Raw genomic sequence first — 16,770 nt, 5'->3', positions numbered from 1 at the left:
CTGTTGGATGCATCGCTCCTGCAGGAACTAAGTTGAGCTGCTGGAGATGGCAGAGTCATTTGGCACCACCCAAAATGAAATAAAACACAAATTAAGCACAAATTAAGGGGGGGTGCCCGAGAAGTTCCCAGCACACCCCAAAGGGGGCACGAAGAGGGTGATGCCCCCGCCCCGCAGCCCCGCATCCGCACCCCTGCAACTTAGCAGCGGGCTGGAGACCCCCCCCCTTATTTTGGGGGGCTTCTCACCCTCCCCCAGCCTTTCCCCCCGATGCTGCCGGGGGGTCGCGGGGTCCCCCCCGGCTCCTCGGGGCTGCACCCCCCGCAGCATCCCCGCCCAGCCCTACCTTGGGAGAGGAGGAGTGCGGCCATCCCGGCGAAGATCACCCAAGAGACGGGGTGCTGCATTTTCGCCTGGGCCATGTTCACCGCCGGCTGCGTTTCTCCCCCCTCCTTCCCCACTCACTGCCTGCCGGGGAGAGGTTTAAAAATCCAGCGTTTCCCAGAGCGGAGCGCAGATTTCAGGGAGGTTTGGGGGGGAAAGGGGAGAGGGGAAGGAAAAGGGGATGGGGGAGAGGGAGGGAGGGAGGGAGGGGGGGGGGGGGGGGGAATTAAAAAATTAAAAAAAAAAAAAAAAAAATCGGGAAAAAAAATAAAATCCGCGCCGCGGGGTGGGGGGGAGGGAAAAAAATAAAAAATAAAAAAAAGGGGGGGGGAAAAAAAGAGGGAAAGGGGGGTCGGAAGGGGCGGCAAGGTGCGAGGGACAGGCGCTGCGTGCCCGCCGCTCCGGCCCGCACCGCACCGCAGCCGCCGCTCCGGCAGCGCCCGCCCCGCACCGCGCTCATTGGCTCCGGGGCCGCCGCCGGGGCCGCCCCGCAGCGCTCCCGCACCGCTCCCGCACCCGTCCCGCACCCCCCGACCCACCCCCGGGGGCTGGGGTACGGCCACGGGGTGGTTCTCGCCGCGCAGCAGCCCCCAGGGTGGGTAGGGGAAGGTGGGAGGAGGAGGGGTGCCAAGGTGCGGTGGCGTCTTCCTCCTCCTCCTCCTCCTCTTCCTCGCGTGAGGAAGCCTGTGCGGGGGTCAGCCGTGGGGTGCTGCTCACATGGGTGTCCTCGGGAACCCATTGCTGTGTTTGCCTCCAAAATCCACAGCCTGTTTCACAAAATAACCCTCCTGCTGTCCGAACCATCCTGGCCGGGTCCAGACAACCCAACTGAAACCATCCCATCCCTTTACCACCCCCCAAATCAAACCCTCCCATCCCACCCCTCCATCACTCCCAAATCAAACTCTCCCATCCCACCCCATGACTCCATCACCCCCAACTCTCCCACCCCATCCCTCCATCACCCCCAAACCAAACCCTCCCATCCCATCCCACCCCACGACTCCACCAACCCCAAATCAAACCCTCCCACCCCATCCCTCTACCACCCCCAAATCAAACCACCCCATCTCTCCATCACCCCTAAATCAAACTCTCCCATCCCTCCACTACCCCCAAATCAAACCCCCCCATCCACCCCCACCCCATCCCATCCCAACCATCCAACCCTTCACAACCCAACACCACCAGCATAACGCCAACCAGCCCACACACATAAGGCCCCCAAGACCAAAATCTTATTTTTTTCCCCCAGCATTTGTCCAGCACGCAGCATACTAGAAGCACTGAACCCCGAGAATCCCACCTGATGAAACCCAAATAAGTGTCATGTTAAATATTCATTATTTTCATTAGTGGTAAGGATGGCTCATTTCGTTGCACGAGGTGACTCACGGCCCCGTAAAACAACATTATAGGCAGAAAAATGACAAAGCAAAAAAAAAAAAATTCTTGGCTTTTTACATTTTACTCCTCCTCAGAGCCTTCCAAAATCTGAGCTGTTCACTTTGCAATTCAGAAGATTTGGCTGCAAACTCTGGGAAAATCCAGCTGCGTTTCTCTCTTCCCTCCCTATCGCCGCCGCCCAGCGAGATCTGCCGAGGCGGACCTGGGCCAGCAGCTCTGCTGGGGGAAGGCGACAAGCAAGAGGTGCCAGACCCTCCCCTGCTGTCCCTCCTGACCACGGCAATCCCAAAGGGAGCAGGGAGCTCAGTGCAGTGTCCCCAGCCTCATTCCCCACCCACCCCATGGCTTGGGTCAAGCTGCACACCTCAGGGGGTGCAGGGCTCTCCACCAGCATCTCAGGGTCACAGCCTCCCAGCTCCTCGGGTGGCAAAGGGAAGGGGACAGGACTGTTAGTGACCCAGGTCTGGGCTACGGGGTATTTTTAGGGAAGTTTTTTTTGACACCAGACCTCCCCACCTCATACAGGCAAGGCTCGAGCCACCCCTTTAGCCCTAAGCAGCACAATGCCTCGGTCATCTCAAGTCGCCCCATTTGGGGCCCTTTTGGCGAGGTGTAAGGGTTCCTCTTGCCAAAACATCATCTCACCCTCTCTGCATCTTCCCCACCAAGTTCCCTGCGACCCCACAGAGCGCCAAGCAGCCACCGCACTCCCAAGCACTTCTGAACCTGACCCCGGCTGCCGAGCCAGCTCCCGTGGCTGGAAACGGTCCATTAGGTTAGTTTGGTTTATTACCTACACATTATCCTTTAAAAAACAAAACTTCCCCGTCTATTTGCTTAAGCAGAGAGAGCAGTTTATAAGCAGGCCCTGTGCAGTAGCTGCTCTTCCTACGGATTTGTTCTATGCATTATTAATTCACACAGCACTCGTTCAGAGCACGTATATTTACCCGATGCACCGGAACAGCTCTTAAGGAGCCTTCGGCTTGTGGCTTTGTGGAACATCAACTTTTCATGTTGAACAGCAGGTGATGTTCAACAGAATGCCTTGCAATAAATGCCTAATATCCATTACCCTCATACATATCTATGTGCTGGGCTGATAGCAACATACAGATAGCAGGGCTGCACTCCCGAGATAGGGGGACGGGGGGAAGAAGTTATTCATTGGAAATCGCACGTATGCGAGGTGTTAAATGCTGTACCTGCAAGCACACCGAGCCACAGAGAGAGGGGAGGAAGGCCCCTTTTCGGCAAAAATTTCCACAAAGTTTTAGATGAGATCCCTCCCTCTCCCCCTGATCTGAAGACCAAAGTACAACACCTTACCCAAAAGTCTGCAGGGGAAAAAAAAAAAAAAAGTGACATGCTGTTTTGAAATGAAACCTCTAACTGGCTCTAAAAGGAACGTCATGACCTTGCTGAGCAGCACTGCATAATTTTTAATAGACATTTTTTGCTGGAACTGACATATTCCCAGGCGTGGTTTTATTTCGCTAACATTTTTCCAGAGGGAAATGCCATGTTTCATTGGATTTTTTTCATCATCCCCACATATACATACCTATAATTACTGTATGCATTACAATAGCATTCACAAGCCTTTGATAAGATCCCCGTTCCATTGTGTTAGACTCCGTGTGTACACCCGGTAAAAAACAGACCCTCCCTTGAGCTCTGAGAGTCAAAACAGAGCAAGCAGAGAACGGTGTTGAGACAAGAGCAAATTACTCCTCATTTTACAGCAAGAAGTAAAGCTTCAGGAGGCTAAGTCACCACCTGAGGTCAGAAGGGGAACTTCCAGCGGTGCCAAAAATGAACACAAATCACCCAACCACTACACGGGGGGTTCAGGACCTCCCTGCTTCCTCGTGCCACATCCCCCAGCCCAGGTCACTTCTGCTTCCTCCTTCACCAGCACAAGGGGTGCGCTCAGGGAATACTTCTGCAAAGCATCACGACAGCTCTGGGACCAGCCAGCAATGCACCAAACACCCCTTTTTCTTAACGAGGGATACAGATCTTGGGGGGAAAAGTCATAAAGCTTCAGCTCAAAGCATCTGCCAGCCTACTCAAAGGCACTTTGGCACCCCCGTGCCCTTGCACGCACAGGACGCACGGAGCCAGACAGACGAGTACCACAGGCAGTCGCCGTGCGTGTGGATGCTCGGCTTTGCTCCTTTAATTACACCTCCTACGGGCAAGAAAGATAAGCCCAAATGGAGTGACTGCATGAAGGGAGGAAGCCTATAAGTTATTCATAAGTTCAGGCTCAAGCTCCTCTCTTGCTTTCGCTCCATGACACCTTCAAAACATATTATTCATCTATTTTTTCCTCCTCTGGGAAGAGAGATGGTAATTGTAGTAAATATATCACTGCCAAGTCATCCTCGCAGCCTCCGAGCCTGCACGGCGCTAGGGGTAGGGATCAAAGGCAGCGGCCGCTTGTGAGACATTTTGGGGTGCCCAGGCCCCGTGAAGGACATCTCCCCACTGCCCATGGGGAAAAGCCCCCACAGCTCCAGGACACGGGGCATTCAGCATTCACCACCCTCAACCAAACCCTATCAGCCCAACCACCTCTGCCCCATTTTGGGCTAAAATCCTACAATTCCCACGTTGCATTCGGGAGCAGCTCCACAGCAATCTGGCCCAAAGACTTCCCTGTACCCTCACTGAGCTCTGGCCAGGACTGCCTATTCACTCGGGGTGCTGCACCCCATTTCCATCACAGCCTGATGGAGTTTGGGCAAAACATGGAGCAACCCACACCATGGAGTAAGGGTGGTGGGACGCGGCTCTGCTCCTGGAACAACGCAATCACCAGCAGCCCTGCCTGCAGAGAGCCTCGGGAAACAAGAGCCACGGCACAGAGGTTTTGTTTGCCCTCTCCAGGCTGTTCCAGACAGCGTAAAGCACCTAACACTACTGCCAGCTGAAGCAGCTCTCCTCGAGCTCAAGAGGTTGGTTTTTCTGAATGCAGCGACGCGGATTCCTCATCTCAGCCCCATCGCATCGCTCGCCACACAGAGCATTTGTTGCACTCCAGTGCAAAAATAACCCTGAAAGCAGCGTCTGTGGGCGCTCCGGAGAGGGGAGGGCGAAGGCACTGCCGTAAGGCGCCTCGGAGAAGAGAGACAGGGCATGGATTTTATTTGTCCTCGATTCCCTGGGAGGTCATTTACTGCAGTGCCCCTGGCACTTCCCCAGCCTTTTCCAGCACATTTGATTCTTGTGAGTTTTCTTAACCTCATCTCCTTCATTGGTTATTGCTCCTCCAGTGCTGAACTCAGCAAGATCGCTTCTGTTTAGAGAGAGATTAGCGCTGAGTACATTAAACAGGGTAATGCCACTTACTAAAGGGCACCAGATCACCACCCAGCTCCGAACACCCCCAACACCTTCCCAAAATGGGGGCCTCCAGCCAGGACTGCTCACAGCAGAAGCCTGCAATGCACCGTGCACGCCAGCCTCGTGCCCCTGCGAGCCCTACGGCCCACCCTGCTCCGATGGGCACCTTCCTCTGCTGGGTCAGTGCCACCATCCCCTCAATTTGCTCCTTTCCCCACACCAACCAGATTCCTCCTCTCTCCAAACATTTCACAGGGACATTTTTCCAGTGCCCACCTGCCAGAGCACGTGCTGCCACCAGTCCCTGTCCCAGCCGGGCTCTTATCGCAGCTCAGCACCTCGGCGCCGTGCTTCCCGGCTGATGAGATGTCTGTTTACCCACGGATTACAAGGAGGCAACAAGCCCACCCGGGGAAGAGGCACTGTTGCATGGGCAAAGACTCTGCAAACAGATGGCTCGAGGAGATAGAGGATGTTTGCTGCCTTGTGCGTGCTTTGGGCTTGAGGGTGACACAGCCCCAGCACATCACTATGTTCCTTTCTACTTATTTTTTTTTTTCCTCCTTGAGCTCTCTACCTCCTCTCGGGGAATTGGAGAGAAAAGACAGAGACTCAGCCAGCTGCCAGGGCTTGTTTGGGAAATAAAGGAGCCTGCAGCCCCCTTGGTGCCCCAGGTGGCCTCATCTCACAGACCCTGGTTGCTGTGCTCCCAGGTCGTGTGATCTGGTATTTATTGACCGATATTCCCCGTTCTGGAAGGGCCATGCCAGAAGAGACCCCATACCACAGAGACCCCACCTGGAATGCAGTGCCCAAGCACACCCGGCACCTCTTGTCGTGCTGGCTCTTGAAAACACATCTCCAAACCCATTCCCTCTCCAATTTGGAAAGGAGAAACCCAGCTAATCCAGCCCTACAAGGAGCAAGAGTCCTTTTCCCAAATAACATATCACTTTTGGAAATCCACATTTGAGATTTGAGCTTCTCCCACTTGCCGTGCCCCCCCAGACCGATTTAATTCCCTGCCTGCTCCTTCTCCCCTCCATCCAAGCCTGCGCAGGCCAGTGGTATTATTCAGCAGGCTCAAAGCACGTTCAAGATTAGTTCTGTAACCTGCCCGGCACAGCCAGAAAATTGAACGTGGTAGAAAAAAAAAGGAAGGAAAAGAAAAAAGAAAGAGCCAGCTCTTGTCAAGAGCGTGGTAGTACAAGGAAGTAATTTTTCTCTCCCCGTTTCAGTTGGACGGCGCTGTTTACGTCTGCGCTAGACGCTGCCTCCTTTCTTCTCCACCGTGCAGCTGGAGCATCAGCAAATTGGAGAGGGGAGACACAGGGGGAAGGTAATAGCAACTGAAATTGGATCCTATTGAATTTTCAATAGGACACCAAAAATATATACATATTTCAGGGCGCGCGTGTATAGATATAAGTCAATGGAGGGATCCGTGAATAGCCGGTTCTGAATAATTACAGTGGGGGGAAATCATTGGAATAATTAGCAGTTGCTACCAGAACATTCAGCGAAATGAAATGCCGAGTGGTGTTTATTAAACAGCGCTTTATTTTCAGTTTGGGAAGAAATTAGGTGGCAAATACACAGCAGTGCTGAATGATTGGAAAAGCCTGGGATCATTAAGATTGCTCAAGCTGCCTTGCCCATCCCCTCTGTTTCATTCCCCTCCTTGTGCTTTTCCTTGCTGTTTCTCTCTTCCTTTCTTGCATTTCAGCTGCAGCAGCATCAGGAAGGGGCTCCTGCAGCCCCCAGATCTCACCATGGGACAGCAGCACCAGACCAGAGCACCCAGCTGCTACCAGCCAGCAACCCCAGGGACACTCTTTTTGATCACCTGCAACTTTCAAAAGCTTTGAGGATTTGTGTGATTGTGTTTTTTTTGGGTTTTTTTTTGTTTTTTTTTTTGCACCAATATCCTTGGAAAGATGACACACAGCCCACCCAGCACTCCACAAGCCTCAAACAGCGCCAGGCATACGCTCGGCTTTCTTCTTTCTTTGAAAAGAGCAAAAGCCACATGAAATTAGAAATTACTGTGCAGCACAGGAGAAAGTTCAGGAGGGAGACTGAGCATGGCCAACAGGCTCAAACCTTGAACAGCAAAGGGTTGGCTAGGAAGAGTAGCAGGAAGAGTGCACAACCACATATGAAGAGCAGGTAGACTCTGGGAGTCTACTTTTAGGAAGGAACAGCACTTTCTCAGCCTAATGGACGTTTTCTGACAGCTCTGAGCTTTGCAAAATAGGACAGGAAAAAGAAAGGATCAAAAAAATGCATACGCTTCAGAACCAAGCGGCCCCCAGCCTGCTGGAGGTCATTCCACCATCCCCACCACCACCACCTCCGAGCCAGGATTTAATGAGGACATTGTGCACGGATCCTGGTGGAGCACAAAGAGGAAAGAAAGCAGGACAGGATGCCACAGGGAGGGGAAATGATGTGGGGAGCACAAGTCCACATCCCTCACCAGCTCCTATCCCTTCTCCCCTATCTGCTGCAGTACAAACTAATCAGCCACAGGGCTGAGGAAGGAGAGATGAAGTTTTAAGGAAGGTGGAAGCTCCTACGTGTATGCACATGGTTTAGATATCTCAAAAGATTTCACACTGTATTTCACATTATTCACATTTCTAAGCCCTCGCAATGCAAGAGGCGAGCATAAATGAGGCAGGTCAAAAGCCTCATAAGCTTGAAATGTCTCTGGGTTTGCAAAATCACTTTCTGAAGCTTCCAGTTCTGGATTAAGCAGGGTTACCTAATGCCAGTCAGATAAAACCGCGCTCCCAAAAACTCACTGTGCGAGCAATCTTGCACCTCACAGACACAGCACAAACCACCTTGAAAGTTTGGAGAACAGATTTGCACCCTCCAGACGCGTGTGATCTTGTAATTAGCAATAAGCCTTACCTTGGAGATGTCTTCTCCTTGTGGAGATGCAGCACTCCAGCACAGCCAGGAGCATCGGCGTGTCAGCATGGCCCAGCCTGCAACGGAGATGCTCGTTCATATGAGGTGCACAGGCTCCGACCATCCTCTAGTTACTGGGGAACACATTAAGCAATTTCCAACACTTTTTGTGCACGTGCCAAAATGCCCAAAGTCATCTGATGCATAGAAACTTTCCCTGCTGCATGCTCTGATCCTGAGCTAGAAAATGCAACTGGCAGGAGCTGGACTCGATGGTCCCCTCCAATTCAGGATATTCTCCAATTCTATGAACTCCACAGCAATATTTTGGGGGGATTTTGGTAACATCAGCCTCAAGACTAAAAGCACTGAGCATCCTGAGCCCTAACCAGCACCTGTACACAAGGATGCAGGGGAATGCCCAGCTCTGCAGGAGGCAGACAGGGGAATTCAAGCTGTGCCCCTGGGAATGGAGAAAAACCCCAAACCAGGAAAACTATAGGGAAAAATACAGACTCACTGTTAAACACAAATCTAAAGTAATTCCACAACTCATTGGCATCCGTGCCACAGCCCTCTGTCCTATCTTGACTTATCATACCTATTAGCACTCTGCAATTCAGTGGCCTCTGTTTCACTGCATCACCTCTGCTCTGCGGTAAGGCCAGTTTCCAGCACCAGGGGAAAACAAAACAAACAAAAAAAAAATACAAAAAGGCAAGCATCCAACACAATAAAAATAAATTAAAACCCCTGGAGGACACTGAGAAGAGTTGTGGCTTCTTTTAGTGCATTTTCCAAGGTGCTGTTTAAACACAGAGAGGGGAAAGTGCATAAATACATCAGCTGGGCTCTCCAGCCTGGGGAAGCAGCAGCAGCATCTTGCAAGGAGCAGCAGGAGCTGGGATAATCACACCTCTGGCTCCATGCAGCACCCAGCCCCACACCAGGGGCTCTTGGCCTCAAAATACTCCATGCTGGAGGGCTGCAGGATAACAGGACAAGGTGCTTTTTCTAATCACCTGTTTCCCAGATTTGCTTGCTTGAAATAAAGGTCAGAGCACAGCCAGCTCTGTGCCTGCATCTCCAAAGCTTCTCCAGCCCCAGCAGGGACTAGGCTTCCTTGCACCAGCTGCTGCAAGTGTAAATTTGGAGGGGGTTATTTTGTTCCTTTATTTTTGCTTTGTTTTCTCCTCCTTTAAAGTTTTAAAACAAAATGAGTGCAACCAAATATTTCACCTGGAAGGTTTTTTCTTTTCTTCTACAAGAGGTGGGAAGGGTCACAGGGCACAGCACAGCCCCTTCCCCCACCATTTCAGGGGATACAGGTTCATTTGCACTGGAGAAGGCTTGCTGTGCACATAGACAGACGTAACACAAGCACACAACCTCTGATTTTGTCCCCAAAGCAGCAATTTACTGGCATTTATCCTACAAAATACCTTTGTGCCCTGCAGAGTCACCCCCCAAAAGAGGGGCAGCCTTTTACCCCAAAAGTAGCAGGGGAAGGGGGTGGCATCAAAGAGCATTTGCCTATTATCGGATCTCCCACACCAACCTCTCTCTTCCTTTCCAGCTTCTCCCTACACTCCCCAGACACCCCACTCACAGACCCTGTCCAAAGCAAGCTGCCATGGGGATGGGAGTTGGGGCCTAAAACCCCTCTCCTATTTTGCCAGGTCTCCAGACAGCAAAGGAGAGCAGCCAACTCACCCGCTGACAGAGCTCCTCAGCACAGCTTGGGACAGCAAAAATGAACTTAATTTTCCTCCTCTGTGGCCCCAGCTCCTCATGGAGAGCTCTGGGCCTGGCCAAACCCTTTCCTGCAGGAGGAGGAGCCCCACCAAGCCCTAGCACCTGGGAGGCAGCTCACCCCACCAGGCAGGGCAGGCCCAATTCCTCTGCACAGCAGCACAGCGAGCCTCATCAGGCTCATGTGGTTTGTGGTTATTGATAAATTCATTGGGTTTTTCACCTGTTAGGGAGCAGCAGCCTGCACAGAGCAGCCAGCCCCTGCTTTGCCCTGGTTCCTGTTCCACCAGGCTGCAAACATGGGTTTCCTCTGCTCCTTTCCCTGCTAACAGCAGGACCTTGCAGGCACTAACCCAGGCATAACTGTGTGGCATTTTCTCCCCCAATCACTCCTACTTGTGAAGCCAAAAATTATTGAGCTTGTTCTGTCCAGGAAGCAGCTGCAGGCATATTGTCCCCACCTGGATCTCCTGGGGCCACCAGGGGAACCAGCCCACACCTGATTTGGGGCAAAGCACCCAGGTTGTACCAAACAAGAGCAACACTCCTGGCCTGTGTTGGCTTCTAGATAAAGACATTAGCATGGCAGAATATGACAAGAAGGGGACAAATAGCTCTGGGGACATCCTGGGGAGACACACATTTAGGATCTCCTGCCTTGGCACACAGGCAGAGGCATCGCTGGAGCACCTGGGGGGGGGGGGGGGGACAGCCCCCTGGCCCCAGGCTGATCCCACCCAAGGCGCTGACACTCATCCTAATAAATATTGTTAGAAGTGAAAGTCTCCCTGGAGACTTCAAACCTCGGGCACAGGTGTTCAGGCTGTGGTAATTGGGTGAGTCATTCATTAGAGGAAATGCAATTTAAAATCTATTACAGTTCTTAAAACACAAAGCTTTTTTCCCCCCCTCTCTGGCTCAAGCCCAGCAGTAACCAGTCTCCCCCTGTGCTTTACTGGGAATATTTCTGCTAGCGGGGAGCAGGACACGGGCACAGCCCTCCCATCCCACAAATCCTGCCAGCTTTTAAAGCCTGTGCTCAGGTTATAAGAGCCCTTTCATGGGTTTAGGATGATTATTTTTAATATAAACACCGAAAAAAAAATAAATTAAAAAAAAATGAGGGAAGTTGGAAAAAAATTGAAGTGAAAAAGGCTGCAAGGACAAATTGCCTGATAAAAACTAGTTGAGATGAAGGACTGAGAAATTCTTTAGTCTGGGGGAGTGAAGGGAGGTACAGTTTGGTCATGGGAGAAAATGCCAGGTGTTTTCTCTTAGCAGGGAGAGTCGCAGCAATAGCCAACAACTGAAAGGTAAAGGCAGACAAATTAAATAAAGCACAAATGTTTAGCGGCGAGGGTGATTAACCTTTACACTAAACTACCAATGGCAGTCCTGGATTCAGCATCTCCAGAGATCTTTAAATCAACCCTGAACACCTTTTTGGAAGATTTATGTCCAACACACACAAAATCCGAGGCTCAGGAAAGAGGCATCTAATGACTTTCTGGGGCCTGGTTATGTGATCTAAAAGTCCCCTCTGGCCCTAAATTCATTGTGCTGCTACAGCTGATCCCAAATTGATCAAGGGAAGCAAAATCCTGCACAGCCAAACCTCCTGCCTGGATCTCTGGTGTTTTCCAATCAAGCCCTGAAGTTTGTCATTGGAGCTGCTCCCTGTATGTCCTGCTAGGAGAATATTCTGCCTGCATATCACCTGAAATTCAGGCTAAACCAAACACGAGCAGCTTGGGGAAAGTTTCATCAAGCGTTCTGCCTATTTGCCTTTTCTTCCTGCCCCTTTACAGATGACTTTTGGTGAGAATCAAGAAGAAAAGAAAGAAAAAAGAAAAAAAAAAAAAAAAAAAAAAAAAAAAAAAAAAAAAGCAGCTGGAGAGATGTTTATGTAAAGGTCCTTCTTCTCCAAAGCCAAACAAGGAACAAACAGACCGGGCATCTGGCCTTGCTTTCCCAGGCACCCAAGTGCTGGCTGCACGCAGGTGGCTCCAGGCGCTGTGCAAGACGAGGAGGCTGAGCAGAACCAGCAGTAACAGAACACTTCAGGGCAGTGTAATTGCCACGGCGGGGGAAGTTTTGTGTGCACAGACCTACTGGCAAAGGGAGAAATCCCGCTTCCAGCCAGCATCATTGCAACAACTCACGCTTTGAGTGCCAAGGTCTGCCGTGGCTCCTTCCCCCTCCAAGACACCGTCCTTTGCTTGCTCTTGCCCTGAGCTCCCACACTTGTTGGTTGCAAGCAGTCACTGGAGCTTTATGCAGCTCATCTCCTGCCTCATGCACCACCCAAAAAGCTCCACGGGCTGCTGCACAACCTGTGGGCACAACGGGCACAGACCCACAGGTGGCTCTCACTGTGCTGGAAGCTGGAGTGCACAAAGGGGAGTGCAGCCTGATACCACCCCCCCCTAAAATCTCTCTTTGCTGCTGGTTTACATCAGCAAACACTCCCAGCGCAGACCCAGCTGCAGCTCCTTCTCTCTTTGCTCTCCAAGAGGTTGCCCTTCATTCGGTCTGGGTTCATTTGCTCTCCTGCAAGGGTTTTCCCTCTGTTTAGCAGCAAAGCGCACAGTTCAACCTATGCCTTTTCCCAACACGGGCTTCCCCGAGGAGTCTTCCACCTATCTCTGCCTCTGGCACCACTGACCCAGATGTGGATTTGCACACACTCGATGCACACAGCAGGTGGGAATGTGGAGACTTCCCCTTTGCCCGTCTGGCTGGGAGGTGAGAGCAGCAATAGTAATAGCATGAAATTCAGCAAATGTTTTGCCAGGGCTTAAATCGCAGCAGCAGCATTAACCCAACCGATGACCACCTCTCTTCTGCCTCTGCTGCTCCACCAGAGGCTCTGCTCCCACCCTCTCTGCATTTACTGGGATCTGAGTTTTGAGACGGGGCCATCGAAGCAAACATTCCTCTGCCTTGTTCCTGGCACCTGAAAGCACCGGAGGAAGAAAGGAGAGGATGTCCTCACAATCGCAACCACGAAGCGAGCTGTGGAAGAGCTGGCTGCAAGCCTGAAGTCAGCAGCATTCCTGATCCAGGCGAGACCAGAAACGGTGCTTTGGGAGGGCTGCCAGCATACCTGCCGTGCCTGGTCCTGAGCCTGGCATCGCTGATTCACAACAAAGTCGCAGGCTCACGCTTGGTACCCAGCATGGCACCGAAACATTTTTGTCTCTCCTAATTTGAATCAAGTACATGGAGAGCAGCAAAACCTCTGAAAAAAAAGATCCAGGCTGCATCTTCTGGCTGCTGATCCATCCTTTGGCCAGGGACGCAGCCCAGCTCCCCTGCGGGCAGCAGCTCTGATGGACATCACGGGACAGCAACGCCATGGGACAGCAACGTCACAGGACAGTGTCACAGGACAGCATCACGGGACAGCATCAGGGGCCAAGGCAATCTGGCAGCAGCACCTGGCTCCTGAGCACCTCGAGCAGCTTTCTGGCTCCAAAAACCCCCGTGAGGACTCGGTGCTGCGTCACACCAGCGCAGGGAGGAAAACAACAACACATCTCCTTGCCCTCTTTTTCCCTTCCCAGCCCCAGGGACGGGTGACAAGCTGCCCTTGGGGATGGACACCTGCAGCCCCAAAAAGCCCCTGCCCAAAGCCAGCAGTCATGTCGCTGCAAGGAGGCAGAGGAGCTATGCGCCGGCCGCCGTGCTGCCTGCTGAACGTACGGAAGGGGTAAATTAAATTCATTCATCTCACTGCAACCCACAATGGCAACGTTTTTACCCTGCACACAAGTTTCTGACAATCAACCTAATTTACTTCAATAATAAATGAAAAGGCGAGTTTTCTTTTATAATAGCAATCAGGGGCGAGTGCTGCGGTGCTTTTTTGTGTGGATTTTTTTTTTTTTAAAGCAAACTCCATTCAACTCATCCTCTTTAAATAAAATGATTCCTTTATCTATTATTCATTTGAAATACAGAAGGAGGACACAAGAGACTGTGGAAGTGCGCAGTTTGTTTCTGACTTCTCTCGCATAGTTTTTAAAAAGACAAAACGCACGGAGCTTGGGGGTTTGGTAGTTAGGAGCCTGGTATTTCCATTCCCTTCGTTTTATGATTTTATAATGTGGCCCATCGCTCTCGTGTCCACATGCAAATCCTTGCGAGCTGAGCCCGTGCTGTTTGCTTGTTCACGAGGGCTGGTGGCTTATGCAGCAATGCAGCAAATGCTCGCAGGGCATCTGGCCGCTTTTCATACCAAACCATGAAGTGTATGTGGATATAAAGCCAGGAAAAACTCCAGCATCAGTTGGGAGATTCAATGGGGAAACACCCCTTGGGGTGCAGGGCATGTGGGAGAAGGCAGCTCCCCAAAAACGGGTCAACCCGACTGGTGGCAACGGCCCCGATCCCTGTAGCTCTGCACCCAAAGGCCCCATCCAGCCGCAGACCTGTCTCCTTTCAAGCCCCACAGGCAGGATTCACCTTCACACCCCCAGCTACATATTTATAAAATATAAAAATACACCCTGAGCTTCCTGTGTCAATGGAGAGAGCCCAGCACCTCCGGCAGGTGATTCATCTCGCCAGCCTGGCTGGGAGGAAATAAATGGCCCCTGGAGATGCCTATTTCTCTCCACCGACCAGGAGGAAGCCTGAGGCAACCAGCCCCGGCGTTGACATCTAACTTTTAGACATGGAAGTCAGGGCAGATTAATCCAGCCCATTACCGGGGCCTTTAATTTTTGCTGCCTTGATTTACAAGTGCTTGCTCAGCACATTGAGCCCTGTGCCACAACAGGGAGCGGACCCACGCGGTGCTTTCTCCTTTTTCCTCCTCCTCCCACCTGGGCTGGGGCTGTCCTTACTCTGCCGTGCCTTCCACAGCATCAAACAGAGATAAAATGAGAATTATCCTCGCTTAAAACTTTCTCTTGCAACTCAAAAAAAAAAAAAAGTGCTCAATTAACGTGCCTTGTTGCCAGAGTTTTTAACGCACTTGGAGAAGAAAAATGTCTTTCTAAAGGAAGAATGTGTCATTATCCTCATTTTCTAGATGGGGAAATGGCTGAGTCATGAATAAAACACAGGTCTGCGCAGCCGTAAGCTGCTGCTCGGTCCCTGTGAAATATAGATAAACCTCAGAGCTGCTCGGTGCAAGCCCAGGCTCTGCCCGATGTCAGCACCATTGCCCCGGAGGATGAGGAGCTGCCTGGGTACAGCTGGGACACAGCTGGATTTGGAAATTTGGCTGGTGGTAACGCAGTGCCCAAGGTCTGGTGGCATCTCTGGAGGAGGGAGCTCAGCAGTGGCCACCTCCTGAGCCTGGCAACATCTGCTCAGCCCAAACCCAGGGCTGGAGGAGGCTTTCTTGCATCATTTCAGTGGCACAATGATGGTTTTACCCACCACAGCACAGGCTCCAACACTGCCCCCATGCCCTTCTTGCAACAGCTGCAGGATCAGAGCAACTCGAGGCTGGTGTTCAGCCCTTCTTGCAGCAACTCACCATGCTCCTGCACAGGATGGAGCAGCCTGGAGTTCACACAGCATCCACCTCGTGTGCCTCCTGGGGGTTGATTAGGCTCAAGACCCCATTCAGTGCTCATGGGTGCACTTCAAGCTATCTCCCACAGCCTCCATAACACAAATCTGGCCCTTGGCTGCTCAGTTTCTGTTAATTGCAGCCATTCTGGAGGCACAGTGGAGCATTTTATACTTCTCCAGCATTGTGTGCTAGCAGGTGGATCCCATTATTGCCTGTGCCTGGTGGTGCTAACACCACAGCGTCTCTGCCCTCCCAGTGCTGCACCTCCTGCAGGTGGGAGCCACCAGCTGCAAAGGAGAAGATGGGAGCCTGAAGGAGCCATCCTCTGCAGCCAGCAAAAGCTAGGGTATCTGCTGTCTTGTGGACACCCTGCCAGCCCTGCTCGCTCAGCCGAAAATTACAGACTAACCTCTCCTCCGCAGGGAACACACTTTTCCCTTCTCGGTGTAATGAAGTCCACGTCCACAAAGCCAGTTGCCAGCATCACCTTGCGGCCATGCATGCAGAGATCATCCTTGGTGTACGATCACTTTCTGGGGATTGCTGCCCATCGACCAGCAGGGCAGCCGATGAACCCTGGCTGTGTTGCACGCATTTTTCACTTGGTGGGCACGCTCCCAGAGGGGACCGACGCAGTGGCTCACCAAGCCCCAGCACCCTGGGGCAGGGCTGGCTTTGGGCCATGCTCCCCATAGGCAGGGTGGGCAGCAGGGAGCTGGGTTATGAGGTTCATTTTCAGTCTAGACCCACCTTGATTCTCCTGGGAGGAATTTTTGCACTGACCCAGGGATTTCGTGCTCCTTCCTTCCTCCTTCAGGGCACTGCAGCTGAACAGAGATGTGCAGGCAGCTCAGCACCAGGAGATGCACGGCTTTTTTCCCCCTGAAGGAATAGCATAGCCATTGATGTTGCACTGGAGAGCTGAACAAAGCAGGCACATGTTGTGGGAGCAACAAAAACCCCTGACACTCTCCTCTCCTCTGTCCATATCCCACCTCACACCCAAGACATCGCTCCTCCTCCGTCCTTCCCCTGCTCCACAGCTTCCAGCCCCAACCTCATGGCCCCACAGATCTGGGTGCCGGAGCCCCAGCTCACTATTCATCACTGTTTGTGGTCTTCTTGTAAACTTTGGGTGTAAAGGTTTCATGAGGCTGCCTCGCAGTCCTTACACCAAGTAATGGGAAACATCCATCTTCTTCAGCTCCTCCGCAGCCGCCGATGGAAATGGCTCTGGAGAGCGTTAATCAAGCCATGGAAATCATCGGCAGCTCACGCCTTGAGGAAGAGAAACCCAGCTTGTGTTCAGAGGCCACAGCACCTTGGGAGGAGCCTGTTCTCCCTCTACCAGAGCTCAGCACATGCATCAGGAGATAAAAAGGGATTTTCCCCTCTCTGAGGACTGCTACAGAGAGCCTTGCATCCTG

The 16,770-nt window shown here is 52.0% G+C and overlaps 1 protein-coding gene across 1 annotated transcript in view; it reads right to left on the bottom strand.

Annotated features, from left to right (window-relative positions):
* The window catches only part of LOC116497816 (protein CEPU-1), a 320,106-nt gene extending 319,531 nt beyond the window's left edge, over positions 1-575 (bottom strand). The window contains exon 1 of the mRNA XM_032201750.1: positions 347-575. Within this exon, the coding sequence (XP_032057641.1) occupies positions 347-422 (76 nt within the window). The 5' untranslated portion in view covers positions 423-575. The remainder of the gene's footprint in view (positions 1-346) is intronic.
* Positions 576-16,770: the final 16,195 nt, after the last annotated feature.

The sequence above is a fragment of the Aythya fuligula genome, chromosome 22 (assembly GCF_009819795.1).
Source record: "Aythya fuligula isolate bAytFul2 chromosome 22, bAytFul2.pri, whole genome shotgun sequence".
In the NCBI taxonomy this organism is placed as follows: Eukaryota; Metazoa; Chordata; class Aves; order Anseriformes; family Anatidae; genus Aythya; species Aythya fuligula.
This window is presented reverse-complemented; position numbering and strand designations above follow the sequence as displayed.